General features: G+C 33.4%; 1 protein-coding gene across 2 annotated transcripts in view; it reads left to right on the top strand.

Moving 5' to 3' along the window:
• LOC110455248 (myelin regulatory factor-like) overlaps window positions 1-17,554 on the top strand; it is a 119,961-nt gene that overhangs the window by 21,679 nt on the left and 80,728 nt on the right. For both annotated transcript variants that reach the window (XM_021505252.1, XM_021505250.1), the window contains exon 2: window positions 11,732-11,804. In XM_021505252.1, coding sequence (XP_021360927.1) covers window positions 11,732-11,804 — 73 coding nt within the window. The remainder of the gene's footprint in view (window positions 1-11,731; window positions 11,805-17,554) is intronic.

Below are 17,554 nucleotides of genomic sequence, written 5' to 3'. Positions count from 1 at the left end.
TGATAAAAGTTTATCTGTTTACACTTTAGGTTTGATAAAAGTTTATCTGTTTACACTTTAGGTTTGATAAAAGTTTATCTGTTTACACTTCAGGTTGGATAAAAGTTTATCTGTTTACACTTTAGGTTTGATAAATGATAAAAAATTATCTGTTTACACTTTAGGTTAGATAAATGATAAAAGTGTATCTGTTTACACTTTAGGTTTGATAAATGATAAAAGTTTATCTGTTTACACTTTAGGTTTGATAAATGTTTATCTGTTTACACTTTAGGTTTGATATTGTTTTATCAGTTTACACTTTAGGTTTGGTAATTTTTTATCTGTTTACACTTTAGGTTTGATAAATGATAAAAGTTTATCTGTTTACACTTTAGGTTGGATACAAGTTTATCTGTTTACACTTTAGGTTAGATAAAAGTTTATCTGTTTACACTTTAGGTTTGATAAATGTTTTTCTGTTTACACTTCAGGTTAGACAAAAGTTTATCTGGTTACACTTTAGGTTTGATAAATGTTTATCTGTTTACACTTCAGGTTAGACAAAAGTTAATCTGTTTATATTTCAGTTTTGATAAAATAAATATCTATTTACACTTTAGGTTAGATAAAAGTTTATCTGTTAACACTTTAGGTTTGATAAAATTTCATCTGTTTACACTTTAGGTTTGATAAACGTTTATCTGTTTACACTTTAGGTTTGATAAATGTTTATCTGTAAACACTTCAGGTTAGACAAAAGTTTATCTGTTTATATTTCAGGTTTGATAAAATAAATATCTATTTACACTTAAGGTTTGATATCTGTTTACACTTTAAGTTTAAAGGTTATCAAATTGAATCTAATTTGGAGTTGATTACCGGTAAAACTTTTGAGTGATACTTTCATATAAAAAACAAAGTCAGTTTAACATAAGACACAAAACACAATGTAGTTATCTTACTGATTTGCAAAATTAAACCTTACTAATAAGTTACCAATACTAATGCAAATCTGTATTTATAAATATATATATCTTTGAAAATTAGCAATGACAGCCATGTAAAATAATCTATTAAGGTAAAAGAGTCCCAGCACTTCATGTATCTCTAATAAAAAAGAGTTCCAATTTGTTAAGCATTTTAGTATATAACTTCCAAAACTAGTGTGTGACCTATTATTTTCTGTTGTATTGAGGTATGAAAGTTTCAAGGCTTGTGGAAAATCGACAGGGACTCTTTACCTTAAAAAGTCTATGATAAATTCCTCAAAGTGGGGGGCTCTCTTGGTGCTGCTGAGGTCGGGGTCAGGGTCAGGGTCAGGGTCAGGGTCAGGTCAGTTTTGTAGCCTTTTGTGATGAGGGTTGTCTGTTTAAAATGCAGAATGTTGTTCAGTGATTCATACATGGTGTAATGATGATATATGACAATCGACGATAAAGTATTCGTCTTCATGTCTGAGAAAGGGCACACGTTGTCGTACATCCTCCACGCCGGTTATCTCTCCATTATCGGTACGATACAGCATTTATCCGTGTCCAACAGATAATTAGGACAAGATTAGGATATTATCCAGTATCTCATGTGACCCACGGGATAACCGACCAGTAGTGATGGAGTGCTTTTATGTTAGCCGGCGTGTGCGTGTAGTATATGAGGCCCCCTGGTGTCCTCGGCTATGATGTGTCACCTGAAGAAACTGTTATATAAACCTTATAGGCTTGTTCAAAATACAAATGCATTGTTAAAGCATGTCAGTTAGAGTTCAGTTGTTATAAATCACTTGTGTTTCAGGTATATACATGCACCGTTTATTATAGTATACATATATGTACATACTGTCTTGTACATTAATTAGCGCCCATCACTAATGAATATAAGAAATATATGAAATTACAAGTTTAAGGCCTAGTAATTATAAGCTGATGATATTATACTGTTTTTATTGTCCTTTATACTTTAATAAATATCTTACATCGGTCAAGTGTTTTTTCTATAAAACACTTTTCTTTATTTGTGATGATGAGTTCTAGTGTGCCTGTTTGTTTTTTATCTTGTTAATTTGGAAGGTGTACATGCAGCGGAGAGAAAGTCATTTCATCTGCTGTAAATTCTTGGCCCGTCATAGGTATGAATATTTATTAAAAAAGTCTAAAAAGCTTACCTCTCAGATTAATACATTATCAAAAAGCATATGCATGTAGAAAGCTTATGTAAGATAATGTAATACAAATCTAGATTGAAGACCGTGCCGCAGAAAAATGTACAAGAATTTGAAAAATCACATGTAGGACATTTCCCAAGGCCATTTGCGATTTCACAGCTCATCAGGAGATACATAAATGTTTAGTTATGGCATTTGATTAAAGTCACATGTTCCATCAGCCCTGTTGCAGACAGGATCATTAATTGTGTCATGTGACATTGAAAACTGTCAGCTCTGTCACTGGTACAGAACTGGACGTGTCGACGTCACCAGTAATGTGTCTGTTGGTAGCAGTGTTACGAACCCTGTCCACAAAAATAGATCCAACAATTGACATGCAAGATAAAAATAGGCAGATTATTATTGGATTACAATTTCAATGTAGAGTCGAAATCTGTAAATGTGATCACCTGTATTAAGAGACCACTTTCAATGTGCCCCATCGTAGTGATCCCATTGTGAATTGAACCTGTATTAAGAGACCACCTGTGTTTAGGGACCAGAGGTTTGATTTCATTTAAAAGTGGTTGATAAATTTAAAAAAAAAAATCCTTTACTTTCGAAATGATTGCTATGTTGATTTTTAAAAAAAGAAGAGTTTTAAAGATGTTTTGTGAAACCAGGATCTGATATACTTTACATAGAATAGATGGTTAGCACCAGGTTAACCATATTATATACATGTACAATGTACAAGCTGGACAAAACAGAAAGATGTTTCACAGTGAGACATACAATATTATTTATGAGAATTTTTTTTTATTGTTCTTCAAACTTGCGCAATGTTAGAAAATTAATCGATAACGGTTTTAGACTTTGTATTCAAACTCTTTTGTGTTGGAATCCTTTGTGGCGGTTGCTAGGTGACAAGTCTGTGTGATGATGTCAGTTTATGACGTGAATGTCATGTGGTACTAACTGATACCAAAATAACTCCATTTACATCTGTCATGGTTCGTCTTTGACATGTGTACCAGACTGTGGAGGACGACACGTTCAAAGTGCGTTCAGCTTTACCGCAAATATACATGCAATTAACCTATCTCTATAATTTGCTTTCTGTGTACCAGGTGTTAGATTTTTCTTTTTGAATTCAAAATCAAATGAAGTAGACCTCAGTTGAGATTTTTTTTTTCTAGAAAAGTTATTTTTTCAGAGTTTTGAATGCTTGCAATTAGCTGCAGCTGGTAATCAGGAAATTGTGTTCAGGCCAAAATGTCTAGGCGACATGCAGACGACAAACATTAAGGTTACATACAGTACATGTTACATATACATGTAGGTAATTTGAAGGCAGAATATTGTCTTTTTGATAATATGTTGTCATGAAAAGTGTCACGATAATTTAAATTTACAGTAAAAGTACAGCTGTATAGAGGCTGCCACTGCTATGGCGTAAAGCTTAGATCTAAGTAAATATACACATTTATATTCTAAATTAATTACAAATGTACTGTATGTATGCATCGAAATACAGTCATACCTGTTAATACAAACCAAGCAAGGGGGATAAGTTGAATTTGTCTTTATAGAGAGTTGGTCCTGCACATGTACAATAAAAAAGCCATGGGAAATTTCAAATATAATAAAGAAACATTGAGAATTTTTTGTAAATAGGTGTAGATTTCAAATATAAAAAAGAGCCAATATTTTTAATATCAAAAAAAATGAAATCAGAAATTATAAAACAGGTACATGTAACTATAGCTAGATTTTATTTTATTTGAATTTAAACAAGCTGATCAGCATTTATAAAAGCACCTGTCGTAAGGTTAAAGCAGGTACTATGTGACTAATTTATACACCTGTATATATATTGAGAGGGGGTAATACAAAGAGACCTGTCACTGTACTATAGTGTACTTAGTGTCTGACCTACTTATTAATTACCATCATTTCAAAATAAGCTTATTAACTCATTCACCACTGAAATTTCATAATAAACTATTCCGTCCTTTGAATTGGAAGAGTTCAAATGTGTCTCCAGGGTGAATGAGTTGAGGCTCCATGTACCACTGCCAGAAACTGTATGCATTGAAAATAGTATTTTTCTAGTATGAATAAAGCTTTGATAACTGAAAAGAAAAAACATACATTGAAGGACTTTTATGAAAAATGAAAAAGATGAAATTGAAGAAAAATAATCAACAGTTTCCTAAATGTAATAACTCAGTGACACTAGACCAGGATTGGAACCCTGGACCTTATATTATTATACTGTCTGCCCAACCCACTGAGCTACCTGCATGGTCAGTGAAAATGACAAAAAGACAGTTATGTCCAAAACGAAATTTAGGGGAGGTTACTCTATATACGAAAAAAACACCACAGTGCTTTGCGTGCATAAGGTACGGGAGATCGACCTGCATAGAATAGCTGGAGATAAATCCAGAGGCAGCGGTCGCTAGACACTTATAGATGGCAACAGAAAACATACTGCAAAGAATAGTTTATAACACTTTGATGTGAAATGTGTATATGAAGAATACAAGAAATTATATATTATTGGAGTGAATTGGACAGTTGTCATTTGACTAATTTGAGTATTAATAAAAATATTGACAACAACAGACAAATGATATATAGATATTGAGAAACAGGTGCAACAAGACTCTTGTGTGGTACTAAAACACAGACTAATTGTGATCATGTGATCTTGTCTAAATCAAACAAAGATGATGGATTGCTTTTAGGACAACATTGACAGATTTTCCATAGACTCAGTGTGAATGTATTAACTAGAAATCGCAATAGTAGTCTCGACCAATCAAATTAATTACAAGATTCTCTGAAAATATTATTCTGCATATAAGAGGAATCAATTTTTCCTAAATTTCTTGAACAATTTTCAACCAATTTGAAGACCATTAGCTTAGTATACATATTTAATGAATTCTTTTGCTAAGATTTTAAAAATGTCTGCAACATTATCTATCACTTTAACAACCTGTAGAAGATTCCTCCCTTGATAAAAATCTGCATCAAGCCCTGCTTGTAATCCTGACATATGTTGGGAGCAAGCCTGCTTATACTTTCTCGTATAAGGAAAGGAAAAGTGGGCATCAAAACGTTTATATTTCACACTGAGTGAATTACAAATTCCAAAATCCTCTATTGTAGTTTTTGCAATGAATGCAAATCTAATGTTGTGATCTATTCAGTTCAAGTTTCAAAAAGATTATGATTTCATAGTGGCCCTGAACTTTAATCTGGGTCAGATACATGCTTGTGTTATATTATCTGTTGTTAACGTTCCTATACCTTTGACTAAGTGCCACAGATTTTCTTCTTGTGTATAAAAAAATGTTCCTGTATTTTCTATTTAGGTGACAGACAAGACTAAGATACCTCCGCCAATACATTTGTTAAAATGTCAGCTATAAAACCTGTCTGTCATTAAGTGTCGCGACACGTATCAGATCAGAGCCACGAGACCAGCAGTGCATGTATAGGGGTACTCTTAGATGACATATTAAGATACCAAATCAATTGGCAGTGCATCTTGTTAGTGAACTTATTCAGTAATATACACGGCTTGTTTTGTAGAAATAAGATGTCTTAGATATATCAATGTTAGAAGTGTCTTAATAATTCCATCAGTCAAACGATATGCCTCATACAATGATGGAGTGCAGGGCTATGTCTTCGGACCATTTCAGGCCAAATTTTGTCCCATTCCCAATGAAAAGTAGTGGTATTTTTCCAAATTCACTGCTAAATTTTCCAAAATATAAAGTGAAATAACGGTGAATAAGTATTTTAGATGATAGACTTAATTCCAATAAAGGAGTTGAGCTTTCAATACTTATACTTTTATCAAATATTCCTCGAAAAAACAATCAATTGAACATAACTTCAATTAGAGATATCTTTACCGTAAATGTGATATTGATTAGATATACCTTAACTCATTCACCCCTGAAGTTTCATAATGATCTGTTCCAACCTTTGAATTGGAAGGGTTCAAATGTGTCTTCAGGGGAAAATGAGTTAAATAACTGATGCCCCAACATGTTATATTTGACAAGGTTCATCTAGCATCGTCAAATATTTGACAGGAAAATTATACGAGGGATCATGATCAGAGTACCGTATTTATCTGGATATAAGCCCATGCTTGGTAATAAGCCCATTTGTATCTCTTGCATTTCAAAAAGAAATGCTACTTCATTGTCCTGTGATAAGCCCACCCACTAATTTGAGACCGAAATGGCCCTCTTGGTTTACTGCGGATAGTTCAATACGGTACATTGTTCAGAAATAATTAAGTTTTGTTTGTGTAGATATATAGCCTTGTGGTTATAATTATTGTACGCCGGAAACTTTCCCCTTGTCATATATTCATCCTGGCCCTTCATCGGTAAAATCCATGTTCACCCAGTGTTCATTTCAACCTTAACATGTAATTATTATCCATTGTATGCTATATGTGCTTAAATTGTCATGATAAATGATTACAGATGGCTTATTATAAAAAGCCAAAAGTTTCATTGCTTTCAAATTTCGTGGTATATACAATATATACCATATATCAGAGGGCCCCGGTGGCCAAGTGGTTAAGGTGTCTGACATTCTGCTACCACTAGCCCTCCACCACTGGGTCACATGTTCCCTATGTGGAGTAGTCGCCATGTTCTGGCCAAAGGTTTGTGGTTTTTCTCTGTGAACTCCGGCTTTCCTCCACCACTAAAACCTGGCACGTCCTTAAATGACCATAGCTGTTAATAGGACGTAGATCAAATAAACCAAACCTAACCGTATACCAGGTGACCGGAAACTTTTGCCGATGCAGTCAAGCTTTCGACCTCTACTGGTAAAATCCGTATTCGCCCAGTGTTATTTTCGCCCTTCTAATGTTATGACTATGGATAGTATTGTATTGTACATATTAATATTTACTGTCATGATAAATCCACAGTTATTACTGTGAATGAAAAAGGAAAATATTAAGATGTCGCCAAAATTTCCGGTTATACAATGTTTGTATGTACATACAATTACTGGGCTTTCCATAAACGAAAATGTGCACCAGCAAGTGAAATATATACACGATGCTAACTGTTTACAATGACGAGTAGTTTAAAAGTGGTCGAGAATCTGCTCCATCACTTCAGGAACAAAGACCTCACTGTTGACGGACAGACTTACATTGTGGTATGTGTGGTTATACAACTGGTAGTGGTTATAAACCCATACATCTATAACTAGGCATTAGTGTGGTCATAACCCTTCTATTATATACTGACCACTCAAGTAGCTCTAAACATGATAATGGTCAACATTGGTCCACATACTGCACTGACTGACTTGTACTGATGACCAGCACATCTGAAACTGACCATATAAATTGGCCTTGCTGATAAACTACTAATTATAAGTTTAACATATTGATGATCACACCTGAAACTGACCAAATAAATTGGCTTTGTCCAACTAGAAGACTACAATGATTTCTGATAAACTGTACTAATTATAAGTTTAACCAGATGATTACACCTGAAACTGACCATACACAATGGCCTTGTCCAACGTTAACTAAAGGACTGCAATGATTTCCACTAAACATATAGCCTGTAGTACAACCAGATGTTAAAGTCTCACATCAGCTGCTGATGGATGGGCTGGCTTCCTTGGGTATCAATTTACCTCGTTCATGTGAAATGATCATCAATAAATGTTGATGATCTCATGTTTGTCATTGAAGACCCATGATTACCGGTACATTCTTGGCTTATGGTGTTCATGATTAAATGATGTTCAAATGGTATTCATGGTTAAATGATGTTCAAATGGTCTTCACCGTTAAATGATGTTCAAATGGTGTTCATGGTTAAATGATGTTCAATGGTGTTCATGGTTAAATGATGTTCAAATGGTATTCATGGTTAAATGATGTTCAAATGGTGTTCATGATTAAATGATGTTCCAATTGTGTTCATGGTTAAATGATGTTCAAATGGGGTTCATGGTTAAATGATGTTCAAATGTTGTTCATGGTTAAATGATGTTCAAATGGTGTTCATGATTAAATGATGTTCAAATGGTGTTCATGATCGGAAAATGTTCAAATGGTGTTCATGATTAAATGATGTTCCAATTGTGTTCATGGTTAAATGATGTTCAAATGGTGTTCATGGTTAAATGATGTTCAAATGGTGTTCATGATTAAATGATGTTCAATTGGTGTTCATGGTTAAATGATGTTCAAATGGTGTTCATGATTGGAAAATGTTCAAATGGTGTTCATGATTGGAAAATGTTCAAATGGTGTTCATGATTAAATGATGCTCAAATGGTGTTCATGATTAAAATGATACTCAAAATTAAATGCTTGGCTGATGGTTTCATGATTAAATGATGTTCAAATGGTATTCATGATTAATTCTTTGCTATTGGTGTTCATGATTAGATAATGTTCAAATGGTGTTCATGATTAAGGCTATCCTGAAAGTATACTGTTTTGGTGATTTCATAATCACATAGTTACTTCGAAAATGGAGCACTAAATCTGAAATGTTTTCGTCCAGCTTGTAGCCAAAGACTATTTCATGATTCAAAATTCATCTTTTTACATGATCTACCTTTGATACTCTGACAAAAGGACAAATCGGTCTTGAAACATTGCGACACGTTTATTGAGTGCATTGTTTAATTTTTCCAAACTGATATATCTTATTTAACTCATTTACCCCTGAATTTCACAGTGAACTATTCAAACCTTTGAATTGAAAGAGTTCAAATGTGTCTTTAGGGTTGAACAAGTTAAGACATCTTTGGATGTACCACAGGCAATATAAAAACTTATTTGGACAGACCATGGTGCTTTGGCTTTGGTTATGAAAAGAAATTTTGTCCAAAAACCCAGAAGAAATCCATATATTATGATGCTACAGCAGGTACATTTTGGTACTGTATGTGTATTGTGTGTACTACATGTACACATACATATATCCTGATAATGAGGTCAGTCCTGATAAGTGTCATATGATCGAGCTGTAACTATTCCATGACTGCGGTGTATCATAATGGAAATTTTATCACCCGTGTAATATTTTAAGCCTTTGTTTACATTCTACTGCTGTTGTTGTATATATATATATTATATGCCTGCACATTTTAGGTTCAATGTCAAATAATTTTTAATTTCTGTGATAATACATGTACAACAATACTAGTGATGATAGACTTGATGCACTTTGTCACTCTGTCGAAACGGAAGCGGTGAAATACATAGTCAGTAACAATACATTTAAGGATCTCCATACCACAGCAAAAAGAAAAAGAAACGAACTGTGAATTGGAAAAAAATTGTTACCAGCTTGAAAAATAGCTTTAATAAAGCATTTCAGAAGAGAAAAACCTTTTCGCTGCAGATTTTTTTTGAAAAAATTATCAAAGATGAAATAAGATAGAAAAACCAACAGTGTTCTAATTGTAAGCTAAAGTAAAAATTCATCGGGACCAGACCAGGATCTTCCTTTTTAATAAAATGGTTGTTTTGACCAATTCAGTTACCTGACCAGTGACCCACTGCAGTTATATCCAAAACAAAAGGAAGGGGAGGTAACTATGTATGGAAAACTACAGTGGAATTCTCCTGTGTTTTGCAGGCAGTGGGGCGGGATCCTTAATAAAAATACCTTGATCGTAAATTATGATTTTTTTTATATTTATAAACACCCCTCGTGAAAATTACAATACAATATGTCAGCTAGTAGATAAAAACAATAGGTGTACGAGTTGACATATCCGGGTCAAAAGCAAAATATTTCAACAATGTTACAAATTCATCATAACTTTTCAAAATGTTTCAGCAATTTTGAAAATTTATCTGAGAATTAAAAAATCAAGGTCTCCAGGAATTTGAATAATCTCTGATCAAAGAGAGGAATGAGATGATACCAGACCTATAAGAAAATAAGAGACTATTTGTTATTGCTGTTTCTTCCGTTATTCAATATGACAATATTACACCTGTAATTATTGATCTCCAAATATTAACTGTCCAGATTAATGAAGGAGAAATAGTTATCGGGTCAAAGTACTACATAACTAAATCAGAAAGAAATCCAGAAAATCCAGGAGATGGTTATCTAGATTATCTGGATTTGTATACCCTTGCCTTACACAGTTCTAAAACTAATGAGTAAATATTAGAAACAAGAAAATTATGACCATATCATTACATGGAAAATATAACTATATATGGAAGATTTTGGAAAAAGGTTATCCTGTTTTATATATGGCTACATCATTAGGTAAAAAATATATATATATCTGGTGGTCTTTGTTAAGAGGTTAACCTGTGTATTGTTACCATATCATTATTTAGCAGAAAATATTGCTATATCTGGAGGTCTTTATAAAGCTGTTTACCTGTATATTATGATCACATCATAAGAAGGAAAATGTAGCTGTATCTTTGTCTTTGCTAAGAGGTTTACCTGTGTATTATGACATCATTAGACAGAAAGTAATATTAACTTTACCTGGAAGACTTTCTAGAGGTTAACTCATTGACCCCTGAAGACACATTTGAACCCTTCCAATTCAAAGGTTGGAATAGTTCATTATGAAATTTCAGGGGTGAATGAGTTAAGCATTTTATCTGACCATTTCGTTATGCTTATAATAAAACTACTTATAGTTAGATGTTTTTGATTGTGAGCAAATGTATAAATAACAAAAGGTTTCAATTATTCTGTGTACTACGTATACTGCTGTGATTAAATACCGTTGTATATTTACTGCTTGGTCAGTTTTATCTATGTTTAGTAGACCTGGTTAGGTGAACTGATATATCTATATACTTTAGCCTTGTTATCTGTTGTAATTTATGGGGTTTAGTGTATATATTTACCTGTACATCATTATCATTGTGCATACCTGTACACAGAAATGACACATATATATACACACGAAGTGTCATCGCTGACCTTAAGGTACAAAGCATGATCATTAATCAATGGTCAAATTACCTCCCTTTGTGGGGTATCGCCACTAAACTCCTGGCATATCAATTATCTCCCTTTGTTTGGCTTATTTCTTTTGTAAATTAATATGCTCTGTATTGTTATAGGTGTGAATAAAAAAACAGACATAAAGATGGTTTGAATAGATATGAATAGCATTATCTAGAAGTAAAACTTTACACTACAATAGAGTTTGGCAAAGAAGGGAGATAACTGGCAACCCTAGTCAGACAGCATGTGAATTTTACAAGAAATAAATTATTCAAATTCCTGTCTTTGATATTTTATATTCTTAATATATATGGCTTTTGCTTATTTAATTTACTGCTTGCATTGATCCGAGTAAGTCGGAATTGAACAGTTATATATATGTTGCAAAACTGGACTGGGTTGATCGTCGATGACCAGGTAGATCAATTGGTAGAGCGTCCTTCTAGAGTTCGGAGGGTCCCAAATTTGAATCCCAGTCTGGCCATTGCATATCTTTTTTTCCTGTTACATAATTTGCGAACTTGTCAAAAAATATCTTTTGGTTTTAGGTTAAAGGTAATCATGATAATTTTTTTACTTGTAGGTCGAGACTTCAGAATTGACCCTGAGGCAATTGAACAGCTGGAAAGATACTTGACAAGCAGTGATGGCGGAATGTAAGTTAATATTTCATGTACCTATCTAACATTTTAAGTTTAAATGTATGTTTAAACATGGTTTATGAAACAACATTTCTCCAGATCTTTATTTCTAATGGCAGTTTGCTTAGATATTAGTCACAGCACAGTCTGTAACTATATGGTTTTCCCATTCACATCCAGAGTGTGGGCATTTGTTAAGACTAATATGAGATACCATCATTGGTTTGGGATTTCTGTCCAGCCATGCAGCCTCCTGCACCAGACACATAACCTTATATGACAATATGTCCAACTGACCAATGCTACGTCATACAGCAACATTTCTAAGCAATGAATAACAGTCACGTGACTAGTAAGAATCCTGGGTTTGATACACTGGCTGCATCAGTTTTACAACTATCAGCGAGCTGTACAGACGTATTGTGTTTAATTTTTTTTACACGTCCTTGGGATGTTTTTCTTGACAATACATTTCAGATCACCTGTGAATGTAAACCAGTGTTGCGTGTTGGTTATTACATAATTGGCAAATACGGAGCTGACAAGTCCAGGTTTTTTTTCTGAATTGACAAATCAGGGTCCTTTTCCCGTAATTCTCCCAGAAAAAGCCCTGTAAATGGAATTTTCTGGAAAAAAAGTGAGATGTAGAAAATTAGCTAATTTCATTTGTCAAAACAAGGGAAGATAATCATCAGAATTGGACGTCCTTCTTAGATGGACAGAATGGCATTAACGGTATGTTCCAACAGTAATTCACATGAACAAGGATTTACTCAAAACACTTCAAAGTTTGCTGTTTTTATTTGTTATTGGGATGAGTTTATCGTCACGATAATGAAAACGGAAAACGAAAATGAGTCATACTATTGGGATTGGTGATTTCTCAATTGATGGAACATCGGCAGAGCTAGTAGACAGGTGTTAACTAAAATAAATATGATCTTAACCAAGCACACAGGACTCTCCTCGAGTTTTACCTCCCACTTTATCCACGCTAGCGTGATTCATTTCCATATTGACCTTCGCTAACACAACATCGACCTCAGGCATTTTCACCAGAGTATAGAACTTGACGTTGACAAAATAATGGCATCAGGTAGTCATTATGATTATAAGATAATATACAACCTGATTGAAAGTTAATGACGTCATTCAGTTCAAATACGATTAAAGATGATTGAAAGCCATAGAAATCATGCATTCATGGTATTTGAATCACATTAAGATGTTTGTTTTTTACCTTTAACTTTGTTGTAAATGTCAATGGTCTAGTCAATAATATGCATGCATCTTAATACCAGGCTATGGTTATGAATATTTGTATTGAAATTTATTTATATAAAAAAAATTAAAATGACAGCTTTAAAAGCAGATTGAAAAGCTGATACATAAATGAAGGTGGGAAATTGTTCTTTCAGTTAGTAATTTTGTATTCAAAAAACACTCTGGTGTCATAAAAATAATATTCAGAAAGTAGAATTTTTCTTTTTAGTTAAACAGTAAGAGTGCACGTGGCATAAACAGGAGACTATCAACTGCTATGATCTTGAATTTTAGGAGGGTTAAGTTTTTATTTTACCAAAGTATTGACCATTTGAGGTTTAAATAAACTAAATATTTTAGAATATGATCAGAAAATTAATGACAACAATTTTTGGAAAAGTGTTGTTATAAAGTCTTTTCTACAGATAAAGTGTTTACCTGGTACTGTATACAGGAACATTTTCGCTGCAGTTTAAGTTTCCCCTTTTTCACCCTCCATAATGAAGGCGAATTTATTATAAAAAGTAATCAAATGTAAAGGGCAAATTTAATAATGGGCGAAAATGGATTTTATCATCAAAGGGCAAAAAATTTCCTGTTAAACAGTACACATATATATATATATACAGTAAATAAAATGTATGTAACTGACCGCTTTCTGAATGCAATTGAAGCTGCAGAACTCCGTATAATTGGGTATGGCATAGTTATAATGTAAATGTGTGCTATACAATTTAGTTATAAAGTAGTTTGTATTTATAATATAATTGTGTGCTCTGTTTATGAACCAATGACATGAAAACCAATGACATGATAAGCACCTATATTATCTCCAGAGATTTTTTGCCCTGTTGAAAAGGGATATCAACATTAAACATTGTTTTTGATGTATAGGGATCGGAATTTAAATCTTGTGTGTCCACACATGTCAATAGTATAAGCTCAAACAAACAGACCTATGATCGGGATAATGTTGACACAAGGTTTTAATTCTTTGATAGTCTTGTCTACATGAGGAACAGAGCTGAAAACTTTCAATAAACTCACTATCATGAAGCACAAGGCCGTACATTTCAGAATAATCATTGTTAATTTGTGTAGATTAATTAAGAGGAATAATCAGACTTCTTTTAATTTAATGATTTCTTTTTCTTAGACTGAATATAAATTTTGATATTTGTATAAGGATCCCCGACCACTGCCAAAAAAATGTAACCATAAGTGTTGGAAACTGTTTGTCCGGCACGACAATAGTTTTGATAAATCTTTTATGAAAAGAAAACCATACTTTATGGACTTTTATGAGAAATAATAGAGATCAATTAAACAATAGTGTTTTGAGTGTAAAAATTCAGCGATGCTAGACCAGGATTCGAACCCAAGACGTCAGATTGTTATAAATATCACTCCATCGAATTGAGCTACATATACCTGGTCATCTAAAGTGTCCTACCCAAACTATTCTATAGTTATGTCCAAAAGGAAGTTAAGGGGAGGTTACTGTATATAGGAAAAACCACAGTGCAGGGGGACAAGGATCTTTAAAGTTGCTGTGCCGCAATGTGTCGGAAAATCTGTAGTTAAAATTACAGTCATAAAGTTACATAAATATTATACGTTTATTGGTTTGGGATTGAGATTTAAAGTTTCAAGGACTTATATTTATGTCAAGTATAAGCATGCGAAGCCGTTCCCGACAGCAGTTATCCCACCAGAAGCAGGATTGAGGCCATATTTACATCATAATCATGAAAATACAAATTCACAAGTGTGGTGCTTATGGAAAGTTAATAACTTTTGCTATGTAAGAAAAATAAGAAAAAGAGATGAAATGTGCATGAAGAAAGGAATTTGTGATTTCACTTTTATTTTCTGGAGTTTTTGCCCTTGAAACTTTAATTTCTGCACCAGAAACAATGTAAGCACAAACGGGGGGTATATCTTGGTGAGCTCGCTCACATTTTCTCAAGTTTCTTTCTCAGTCTTGAAAATATGGATACTGAACAGGGAAATCCAACTCCGGCTTTCCTCCACCACCAAAACCTGGTACGTCCTCAAATGACGTACGCTAGCTTTTAATAGGACGTACATGTAAAACACTTACAAACCAAATACTGAATGAAGTGTCTAATTAACGAGTATATTTTTTTTTATGTAGAAGGTTAAACTCCTAATCAGGTGATTCTCGTCAGTTTGTCTCTAGAATGTCAAGGTAAAAAAATAAAATTATTAACTTATTTCCTGATGTTAATAGATTTTATAGCTAACAATGTAGGGCTCGTCAAACTCAATCTTAATACACATACAAATGTACAGGCCTTCATCCCACATAGAGCCGAGTTTGATATTAGGTATAGAGTATGATAGGTGTGGTATATATATACGTAGTTATAAATCAACAGGTAGGTAACAGGTGCAGTAATGCTAATTAGCTTATCACTGAGACTTTAACGTTTTTTAAATAGGTGTATACATAAACAAAATTGAAAGAAAATGAATAAATTAACATTTCATATTTACAAGTACACATGCTTTTAAGATTCTTTTTATATTTTAATATATTTACGTAAACATGACGTAGAGAAACACAAAATTACACATAATATATTTACCTGAAATTTTTCTAGAGTTTTGCATGTTTGCCGATATTTTGGAAAGTTGATATTCCAGTATTGTGAAATACAATCAAGCTATAACTGTACTCTACCACACGGATCATTACCTTTCAAATAATATCAAAAATTTTCAGACAGGAACATAAATTAAAAAAAATCGTACAGGAATGTTTGTAATTGAAGCTTTTTCAATTTATTTTCTTTATTATATGCTTGAATGGGGATGATATCACAGATCAAGAACTTTGGAACAACAATGGTCACAGGTTTTTATCGACCAGTGTTAAAACCACAAGAGAAACAGGTTACGGGTAGATAGATAATACAATGGCCATTCTGTATCAGTGTTGACATTGTAAGCCACAGTTCCTGGCCAGTGAAGGGGAAAGTGTGTGTAAGTGTTATTCACCGAGGGTTCGGCCACGTTAGACATACCCAATGAGTTCGTCACACAGAAGCGTGTTTTATATTTGTACACTCTGTACACAATTAAGATGTGCTCACTGACCGAATTTTTTCAACCCATCCACCACTCCCCACCTCTTCCCATTCTGCAAAACCTATATGTAACGGATACAAAGTTTTATTTCATTTAAACTCATTTTTTTTTCTTCAGAATGAAGGTGTCTTTTCTAATGAAATTACTGCAGCTTTTATTCTGTTCTTATAAACCGCGGTTGCCAAGTGGTTAAGGCGTCTGACATTCTGCTACCACTAGCCAGCCTTCCACCACTGGGTTGCAGGTTCAAGACCCACGTGGGGCAGTCGCCAGGAACTGTCCGAAGGTCACTGTTTTTTCTCCGGGAACCTTCAGCTTTCCTCTACATATTGTACCACCAAAACCTGGCATGTCTTTAAATGACCATAGCTAGCTGTTAATAGGATGAAAACACGAACAAACCAAAATCTTACAAACCAGTCAACATACTAGCTTCATTAATAACACTTTGATGCTAATCGCTCCATAGTGCAAGTTATCCTCATTCTCATTATAACTGGAATCTGTTTAGCTGAAGTCCTACTTTTTATGATTGAAACTTACATGTATGTAGTACGTACGTCCAATTTTTCCTTGCATAACCTTGGCAGAACCCTGAAACCAGTTCAAATTCTTATAGATGATATATAAGTTCCTTTCTATGTGAACACTGGGAAGTAAAATCCTTAAATGTATTCTAAACATGATTGAAAACTTTTCTGGTTGACAGACTGTTCAAAAAAATTGTTTGACATGGAAAAAATGTCCTTTGTCCTGAATTGAAGGATTTTAACAATTTCACATACCAGGATTGCAGGTTTTTAGACAGAAGTTTGTTAAACTTGGTGAGTATTTCTTTCATTTGTTAGAGGGTTCACAGGTCCTCCCCTAAAATAAAATAAAAAGGAATGAAAAGAAAATCACTTCTACAATGAAATGAGGGTAAAATAGAATTACTTCTGAATGGTGTTTAGGGCCAAACTAAATCTAAGTTATAATGAAAATTTATGCCAAAACATAATCGCCATTCAATAATGAAGGAAGGGCTAAACAAAACCATAAAATTAAATTAAAAAAGTTTGTATGAAAAAACAATCAAACTATCTTTGAAACAGTAAATCAGGGTTAAAAAGGAGTTACTACTATAATAAGTATGTTTAGAGAAATTTGAGATAATTGAATATTAACTGTTAGGGTATTATGTCATTTATAACAGACTGACATGTTGACTGATATCTTATATTACCACCAATAAATACATGTAAACATATGACTGTAATTATCTCTGTAATTTCTGTAGCTCAAGTAGCTAGTAGGATTATTGCTGTGAGGACCATCAACACAACAGTATTTAGTCTGTAGTTGAAGAGACAGCAAATAATGTATGCTCCCCTGATTTATGACTTCCA

Source organism: Mizuhopecten yessoensis, unplaced genomic scaffold (assembly GCF_002113885.1).
Source record: "Mizuhopecten yessoensis strain PY_sf001 unplaced genomic scaffold, ASM211388v2 scaffold8183, whole genome shotgun sequence".
NCBI classification, from domain to species: Eukaryota; Metazoa; Mollusca; class Bivalvia; order Pectinida; family Pectinidae; genus Mizuhopecten; species Mizuhopecten yessoensis.
The sequence above is the reverse complement of the archived record's forward strand: the minus strand, read 5'-3'. Positions and strand labels throughout refer to the sequence as shown.